Source organism: Garra rufa, chromosome 1, assembly GCF_049309525.1.
Source record: "Garra rufa chromosome 1, GarRuf1.0, whole genome shotgun sequence".
Lineage (NCBI taxonomy): Eukaryota > Metazoa > Chordata > Actinopteri > Cypriniformes > Cyprinidae > Garra > Garra rufa.
The window spans coordinates 56,073,559-56,083,441 of record NC_133361.1 but is presented as its reverse complement, the minus strand read 5'-3'; the positions used below and the strand labels follow the sequence as shown (position 1 = coordinate 56,083,441).

At 37.6% G+C, this 9,883-nt stretch overlaps 1 protein-coding gene across 1 annotated transcript; it reads right to left on the bottom strand.

The window, feature by feature from the left end:
• Positions 1 to 6,887: 6,887 nt before the first annotated feature.
• Positions 6,888 to 9,393, bottom strand: pvalb8 (parvalbumin 8). The gene is made up of 5 exons (XM_073833883.1): positions 9,076 to 9,393; positions 8,585 to 8,649; positions 8,320 to 8,452; positions 7,423 to 7,532; positions 6,888 to 7,165 (listed from the first exon to the last, which is right to left on the bottom strand). Exons 2-5 carry the CDS (start codon positions 8,643 to 8,645, stop codon positions 7,140 to 7,142), a joined length of 330 nt encoding a protein of 109 aa, XP_073689984.1. The 5' UTR covers positions 8,646 to 8,649; positions 9,076 to 9,393; the 3' UTR covers positions 6,888 to 7,139.
• Positions 9,394 to 9,883: the final 490 nt, after the last annotated feature.

The window sequence follows — 9,883 nt, the reverse complement described above, 5'->3', positions numbered from 1 at the left end:
ACACTTAAATTTTTATGACGCTCGTGCTTTTTCAGGACTCGGAATCGAATCAGATCTGAATAATAATACGGCCTGCAGCAGGTAATCCCCTTTATCCGAATCTGTAATTATTGTTTTTCATACTTCATACGCCATCTAGCTGAAAACAAACACCCAGGAGCTGCGAACTAGCCACGAACGGTGTGTTATCACGGAGGATGAGGTGCCCATTAAAGATTCAGAGACCTTTAATAAGTAAGGCGACCCTGACACTTCTTCCTTGCTATGAGTTTTTGGTGACAATGAAGCGAGGTGCATCAATTATTGACCGGCCGAGAGACAGCAGGCACAAGATGCTAGAACCAGCGCGTCTATCTACGGCCATCACCCCACCAGACCAGTTAATTGCCACGGCAGGACAAAAGAAATTTGGCCAGCATTACTTATTTACATCATTCTTTTGCTGCCTTGATTAGACACGCTCATCAAATCTTGCTGGGAAGCCCTGGTCGAGTTTCAGATGATAATCCCACCCAGGGTACGCCGCTGACTCGAATCCAGGGCATCCGATCTCACCCCTTTCTTGAGGTTTCTTCACGGCCCCATGCATGACTAAGATGTCAAGTGCTTGGGCCACATCTATTGATAAAATGCATTTGATACTGTTTACCGTAGCTTAAGTTAATTACATGGGATTATCATTAAACGTGCATTATAGTCGCACTGAACTGAGGTGACATTGGTGCACCCATTAATTATGCATTAGACTGTGCAAAAATGGAGATCAAAAGCTGACTGTTTAAAATGCAGACTTGACATTTATTTGTACTGTGGACCTTTAATAAAGGTATTATTCAATTACGAATTTAGAATAAAAATGTAGAAATAAGTGACACATTTATAATACAAATTTAACCCGAACCGATTTTTGAGATGTTGGAAATACTGGTGAACATATGATTTTTTCTTGATTATTTTCCTTATCTCATAACCTTATTTAGGGTTATGAAGATGCATGCAAAGTTAGGACATTCTGATGTGTTGTCGAATGTGCGTGCAAAATTGTTATTGCGATTATGATGTTTGCAGGTCAATTTAACCTGCATATCTCATAGTTGCATCTTAATAAAATAAAAATATAGCTGCAAGCAGCGATTACCGGGGTTCAAGCGCTTTAAGGCATTTATGCACATGAAAGAAGCCAATACATATTATTTAGCAAGCCTGTAACCACCATTTTTGATAGAAATGTGATCTTTTTAAACGTTTATGACTTATAGCGGCAGCTGTGGTCTGATCTCCCTAAAACTTTGCATGGTTGTTTAGAATCACCTGTTGCATGTGCTCACCAGGTTTCGTGAAGTTTTGAGTTTTCATTTAGGCTTTATAGGCTTTTAATTATATTTGGACAGGCCTCTTTTCTAAAGGACTCCATTATAGATTTCCAAAGGGTATTTTTTTGATAATTATTGACCTAGAGAGTCCAGAGAATTGTACAGCAGTACTTTTTTTTTTCAGATCGAACCAAGAACTAGTTTGCAAAAATTTTCTCAATCATTTAACTAACTGCTTGATTGACAGCAGTGGTTCTAGAGACAAAGTTGTTCGGAACAAGGAGGTCTATCGTATGATACGAATATTGTGCATATGTTTGGAAAACCGTGCAATATACAATTGTTTGCGCCCTTGAAAAACGTAACATCTGATTTTTTTCAAATTTCTCTCAGACCTTTAGAGCTGTGAGTCAAACAGACCCACCGAGTTTTGTTCTGATTGACCTCCGTTAACCTTGTCTAATAGGTGCTCAGTGTTCATCTGCCTATGGCACCATGTTTTTTGAGATAGACAAATGTTCTTATAGCCAATACCAAGACCAAGCTCAGTGATTTTCATGATGATAAGACTAATGGTTACGTAGGTATAGCCATCTTTAAGTTTTCCCCCTCTTATAGTGCCATCCATAGGCCAAGCTCTGCAATTTTTGTCCTGTGACCTCAGATTGAGCTCTTGCATACGCTGTATAAAGTTTTCACCAGTTTCAACTTAAAAACTTAAGTTTAGCAGCTGCCTTAAAATTTTAAGTTAAATCAACTTAAGTCATTTCAACTCACAAGATTAATCAACTCATTTTTATTGTAATAAGTTCAAATGACTTGTAGTTTTAAGGTGATTTAACTTAAAATTTTAAGGCAGCTGCTGAACTTAGGTTTTTAAGTTGAATCTAGTGAAAACTTTTTATAGTGTAAGTGTTCAGAGTTTGGCGAAAATATCTTATTCCAATCAGGAGTTATAGGCATTTTACTAAAAGTAGTTTTGGCCCTTTCGAACGTTCTGGCGTCAAAAGTATAACTTTTTTTGATAATTATTGATATTCACTCTCCAGAGAATCTTCCTGCACTGGTTTGGTTCTGAACGGGCGAAAAACCTAGTCATTGCAGCCCACTTTGTTATTGTTCATTTAAGACTTGAAGGGGCTGATGTCCTATTTGCAAATTTTACAGTAGTAATAGTGGTAATAGTGGACTGTATGTAGACATTTCCATTTTATTTATTCTAATTTTATCTACAGTATATATTTAAAACTTTAAATATTTTTTGTTTTCTATCAAAATGTTCTTGTGTGATAACAATGTTCTTGTGTGGAAGTGTTTGTAGTAAAAGCTGTTTTGCACAGAAATTCATTGTAGCCGGCTTTGTTTTTGATGTTTATTTGTGAGTAGGTATTGTATGAATAACATAAGTCGACGGAGCTTTACACATACACACTTTGTACTAAAGGTAAATCCAAAATAGTGATGTCACTGTCTAAGCAGAGGGATGTTGTGCAACCCTATGGAATATAGTCCTCACATGACAAATGAGGTAATAATCAATATTTCAGAATAATTCAAACTCAGATATTGGTGTGTGATATCTGAGTTTTAATTATTTTACTACAAATCTCACCTCATCATTCCTCCCAGTGATTATTTCCAGGATAAACTGAGATGCCCCCAAGCTGGCTTCTTAAAACTGACTAAATATTTAAAAAGAGCCAAAAGAGCCGTTCTTTTGAATGGCTCTTTGAAAGGAGTGGATCGCCAAGATCCGGATCCCCTCAAAGAGCCATAAATCCCATCACTACTGGCCTAGCATTTGTGTATAATACAGCGTGTTTAGTCGTTTTCGCAGATCCGTGTATTTATGCAAAACTTTAAACATACCCTTAGAGGGTGAGAAACTGAAAATTAAAAAAAAAAAAATTAGGGATTTAAGAAAGGGTTGCCAGGTTTTCACAACAAAACCTGCCCAATTGCAACTCAAAACTAGGCCAAAACCAGCCTAATCGCATTTCAAAGGGGGGGGGGGGGGGTCCATCGTTAAAAATTGCGTTACTGGGGATAAAATACACGTTTTTTGTTGGGGTTCCCCTGGTAAATTCGCATTTCAGGGGCTAAATACAGCGTTATTGGGGTTGCTTCAACCCGCGGACATCAAAAACTACCTGTGGCAACAGTGTAAAAGTAGTATTTAACGACGTAAGGTTTAGTCTGCCTGATCAGTTTTACATGGAGATTGCTAATCTTTGGCCATTCTAACAATTACAAAAGACTTACGCACTTGAACCAGTGTTGCCAAGTCCACGGTTTTCCCGTGGAATTGGGCTACTTTTACACTGTTGCCGCAAGTAGTTTTTGATGTCCACGGGGTGAAGCGACTCCAATAACGTCGTATTTATCCCCTGAAATGCGAATTTACCCAGGGAACCCCACCAAAAAAACATGTATTTTATCCCCCGTAACAAGGTTTTTAACGAGGGACCCCCCTTGAAACACCATTGGGCTGGTTTTGGGCTAGTTGCGAGTTGCAATTGGGCAGGTTTTGTTGTGAAAACCTGGCAACCCTTTCTTGAACCCCTAGTTATTATTTTTTTTTTAATTTTCAGTTTCTCACCTACCCTCTAAGGGTATGTCTACATGACAATCATGTACTAAAACTGGAACATTTTTTCTTTGTGTTTTTGAAAAGTTTTGCATAAATACACGGATCTGCGAAAATGGCTACCACCCTGTATTATACATACATGGTAGGCCAGTAGATGGCGATGTGACCTGAGCACATACTTACAGACTGAACACATAACAAATTCACATTTTTGTAGATCATAAAGCTACCGTTTTCAAAAACGTAGAAACCCAAACGTTTTCAAGCCCCCTAAATGGCATTGATGTGTAAATGAATGCCCAAAAGTTTTACATTTTTAATCGAAAATGGTGTCGTGCGATTTTGCAACAGATAGAAGTCCGTTTATTCTATGGCATCCACAGAAAACAACTCACTGTCACAAATTCTGACAGAAATTAAATGACGTAAAGCCTGTCTAATGTAATTGGTTACCAAGGCACATGTGAACCAAATTGGCCGTTACTTTCTCCAATGTTAGACCCAGACCCTGGTATCTCCCGATAATAAAACCATATCCATCCATACATGCTTATTTGTTGCTCCTAAAAAGCAAAATACCCTTTTATGCCCCATACATTTTTTTGCCTTCTTTTTCTCCCTCTGCAGCCTGAGACTATACAGTAGGCCTAATAATACTGCACTGTCACAGCTGTCCCGCTCACCCGCCCTTGTCACATGATCCCACTCTACTGTCCAAAGAGTCAGCTTGGACCTGACGTCTCCAATTCCCTTCCTGTTTACAAGTCATGGTTTCATACCATTTAGGGGTCATGATCTATTGTATCCCTGGATAGTGGTATCTATGACTTTCCCAGCCCTATAATCCTACTGTATATGCCAGCAGCACTGCATGCACCTCATTTACAGTCCAAAAGCCACTGTAAGATGTTATCTGTTTCAATTTTTTAAAAGCATTTCAGAAAAACAGAGAATATCCTAACAGAAAATTCCATTTCCTTCAATGCAATGGGGCATATGTTTACAAACTTTTCTTAGACAGTACACTACAAAATATTAACATTTTACCAATACATTCGTACAGTACACTAACACCTGGATTTTACTGTGAAATCAATAGAGCCCATGTCTTAAACACAACTTAGTTAAGCTGAGACAGAAAACGTCAAGCGTACAACAAAAACGTTACTGTTTCAGGTCAAATCCTGTCAGTATTTCACAGTGCATGTACATAAAGCAGAACTGCGCTTATACACAGGCTGCTAATGTCAGGGTGTGGTGTCTAGTGGTCAACACGCTCGCTCTAATTCTAGGTCCTGTTGTGTAATTCTCACCTAGCGAGCCGACTGTTTAGAAAACATGCATTTGTGTAGAAAATGCATTCACAGAGAAGCTGAATTACAGTGTGTATGTGGTGCCAGAACTCTTAACCAACATCCTGATTGATACCAACAGGAAGGGACAACCATAACTAACTAAACATGGGTTAGAGGCCAACAATTGAGCGGTCGACGCTTTTAAACTAGCAACTCACAGCAATTAAGAGTCAGTTCTTTGAAGGTTTAACCACTATGCCACTTCAAGATGAAATGCCAGTTAATTTTATAATATTTAAGATGCAGGACAAACCAATATCACTGTAGCTATTGCTATAATACATTAGTAAATGCATATTGCATGTAGACGGTGTTCAATGTAATGCGTATTATGCATATATATGCATATATAGCAAAACTGTGCGTGCTAAGCAATGATTGACAGCAGCCATAGTTATCTTAATAATATTTGCTCATGCATTGTTAGTGCATTGTTTGTTCATATTGAATGACGCAAAGATAAACCCCGATATTATCAACGTAAAGCAATAAGCTTATACAATGGGATTCATTTTGTAAACATATCGTTTTACTACAAAAGCATATTTCTGACTTTAGCAGTGATTAATTAATTGTTTTAGTTCATATCTCTAGTAAAAAAGTAATAGATTTACTGACGTGTCACTTGAGACTTACTGACAATAAAATTTTAGCTAAACTTTACTTGCTGTACTATAGTGTACAATGCACATTTCTTAATATTAAGCCTAGAATATGTTTTCAAACCGCTATTGGAGACAACTGTATGATCTCTAAATAATTTTGGTTTTTAAATGCAAAATATTTAAAGTCTACCTTGCGGTAGTTCCACTTTAGCACAATCAAGTGCATGAAGTACATCTTTAGTCGGACTTCAGCACAATTAACATGCATTAAGTATAAAATATACTTTTATAGTTTTAGTTTAGCAGACTTTAAGTATACCAGTTTAGTATACTAAAAGTAAAACTGCAGGGTGTTTTTATTAAGTACATGATATGTAAATGTATTTGTAGTATAATTACACTCTTAAAAATAAAGGTGCTTTGAAAGGTTCTTCACAGCGATGCCATAGAAGAACCATTTTTTAAAAAGGGTTTTTAAAAACCATCTCTTTCTTAACTTTTTATAATCTGAAGGACCATCTTTCACCACAAAGAACCTTTTGTGGAACAGAAAGGTTCTTCAGATGTTAAAGGCTCTTTATGGAACCATTTAGACAAAAAAGGTTTGTCTATGGCATCGTGAAGCACTTTTATTTTTAAAAGTGTAGCGTGAAATAAATATGACTTCACTAGGGATATTAGTAATATAGCACATGCAGTTTAATTAAGTAAGGTTAAGTCATTATTATTCCACTATTTGCTTATTTATTCAGCTATTTATTTAATTATTAAAGGCTATACACATTTGGACCTTATAAACAGAAATGTCAGTTATTTTTCTAACTTTTTCACTTTTTATCATTTAGCTGGAACTTGTCCTCAGTACGCTTTATCAGTTGTATCTACATACAAGCCATCTTTAATATAAAGTTATATTCTGAAGACATTCATCAAACCTCATTTTCTCATTCAGTTATGTAACTTTGCATTCACCTCTTCAATGTTTCTTGACAGTATTTGAAACACAACACAGACGACATCTGAAATATTTTGAGCCATTTATTTATTCACTTCAATAATTTTCAGGTAGTGTTACATTTGGTCGATGCCCATGTGCGCCCCTCTACATATTCAAAAATCAAATAAAAACTGGAGTGTGTACAGTATGCGTCTGCCTGTGTGGACTCTATTGACCAGGGGGTCCCCGGGAGCAAAAAGACCTGTGTATCGAGTGGCCAGACTGCTGAATTGAAATGAAATCTGAGTACAAGAGAGGGGAAAGATGTGTACTGCTCATTCAGGACAGAACCATCGCCTGGAATTCTGCAAGAGACAAAAGACAAAAGTCATTCAGAGGAGCTGTCAGTCACTCACAAACCAGTAGATGATCATATAAAAGTGTTCCACGTTAGATATGCGTGTTTGAATTGAAACTAGCTTTACACAGATGTGATTTAAATCATGTTTGTGCTTAGCTGAATAGAAATCAAACGGAAACGATCTCAAAACCGTCTGGGTCGACTGTGTTGTTATTCTGTTAATTATAAATGACGGAAATATAATATAAAAGCCATAATTACCATCTGCCCCAATCTTGCCATCGCTGTCATCGTCAGCTGCTGATAGGAAAGCCTTTGTCTCTTTATCGGTCAGTACACGAGCACCAGGTGAGAACCGCTGCAAGAAAAACCTGGAACGACATCAGAAAGAGCGTCCTCCTGTCAGCTCAAAATGTATTCAAAGCGTCTTTCTCAACTAAAAGGATGTATGGGAACAGGCTGTTGTCAAACCAGGTAATCCGAGTCTGTTTTTGAACACTTAATAACTAATGTGTGACTTAAATAAAGTAGGCTAACTATATTAGCGCCGACGCCAGCAAACTATGGCGTTTTAAATCATCGGAGGATGGATTCTGATTGGCTCTCATTGTTTGTAATCGTTCTTCAACTGATTTAGTGATTCCAACAATATCCTTTCCTTTTTAGAACTATATCTTTATCGTTAAACTGCAAAAAAAAGGCTTGCCTTACTTAGTATTTTTCTCTTGTTTCTAGTCAAAATATCTAAAAATTCTTAAATTGAGATGCATTTGCTAGGTAAGATATTTAGTCTTGTTTCCAGGGTGGAAAAACTAAATAAAGTACATTTTGCTTAAAACAAGTCATATATTCTTAGAACAAGAGTATTTTACTTACCCCACTAGCAGATAATTTTAGTTTTTTTAAGAAAAACACACTTAATTTAGTTGTTTCCTCCTTGGAAAACAAGACTTAATATCTTGCGTCATTTTGCTTGTCTAGTAAATTAATCTCAGTTGAAGAATTTTTTGATATTTTGACTAGAAACACAACAAAAATACTAAGTAAGACAAGCCTTGTGTATCTTACAGTTCTTGCTATGAACAGGCCTGGAGTTAGTTTGAGGAACCTATCTATCTGCTTTTTCATGTGGCTTCAAATGTGTGTCCAAGTTCCTACTTGAGTTCATCCTCCTCGATGAATCCGCTGGCATCGTTGTCCAAGATGTTAAAGACATTCTTGACTTCCTGAGGGCTTTTCTTTGTCAGACCACACAGCTGGAAGAACTTTTTGGGAGTGAAGGAGTCAGGAGCTGAAAGGAGACCATGGAACATGACAGCATTGAGGTAAACTAAACAAGCCCGAACTTGAAATGAATGCATTTACAGCTTCTGCTGATGAAGCACAAACATGCTGATACAGTTGAGACGCTGATGTATCCTACCTTGACAGTCCTTGAGCGCACCGTCGATGGCATCAGCGGAAAGGATAGATGAGAGTGACATGGTCCTGAAGGATGAGAACAGTTTTAAATAATTAAGTCATTTTCACAAGCAGCAGTAATATCTGTCCGTAGCAACCTGTAAACATACAGTGCATTTGAATACACAAATCAGACTGGGCTGGATTCAAATAAATCAAATATTCGAGCTAGGTAAAAGTTTTTGTATTCTAGTGTATTTTTAACAAATACAACCTTTTAAGCGTGCATGCTCATTGCAAGTATACATATAACAAATACAACTTTAGATGCATGGATTTTCAGTGCATTTTAAAGCAGCTTTGATGCAATTTTCATTATTATATGCATGCAATGTAAATATAATTCTCATAAAGTAAGCCTTCGGATTTTCTTCTAGCTGTACAGAATATGCTGCTAAAGACAAAACAGAGATGCGTCCGCATCTGATCCGGTGGAAAAGTGCAGGCACTTACCTCAGTGAAGTTTTCCCGGCAGGTGAGTCAACAGAAGTAAGGCTGAGTGGTGACTGCGAGTCTGTCCAGGTGCGATTTATATAGGTCTGAATGCAGTGACAATGGCTAATTCTTGAGTTACCAGTCTGTGGATCAAATTCGAACTGCCAGGCCCCGGCTCAAATTACTTACCTAACTAATTAACCTGTACTATTTATATCCGTTTGACTTGTGTGTGTGTGTGTGTGTGTGTGTATGGGCCAGCCCTCAGACATCTGTGACGCCCTTGTAAAAGGCAAATTAAGTAATAAATGCTTTGCTGTCTACCCCCTCATCCCGTCCCTCCCATCCTATATCATAATACAACAGATCACAAAAGCCCTCACACTCGCTCACCTCTCTCATGTACATCCGATCCTCCTCTCAGGTTGGTCAGTCCGTCCCTCCCTCGTTCCCTTCTGCTTTACATGAGGTCATTCGCAAATCCTCATTAGAATATTATATAAACTCTTTTATATTGCATTTGTGTTGGGACACTCACACTGGGGCATGCTTGAAAGCTACCTTTCCTTGTTTGTTTTAATTTATCTCTTACAGATCTGCTTCTATTATTTTATAAATCCTATAATCTCCATTGGATTTTTGACTCCCACAGATGGGACTGTAATCCACTGATCACCAGATGCAAGCTAATTCATAGGTATAGCTTTGAGACACACGCACACACACATTGTCTGTTGTTATAGAGAGTTTATCCTTCTCATTTCACCCTCCATAGGCAGACAAACAGCGAGCTGTCATTTTTCCTCTGCTGATTCAGGGATACAAG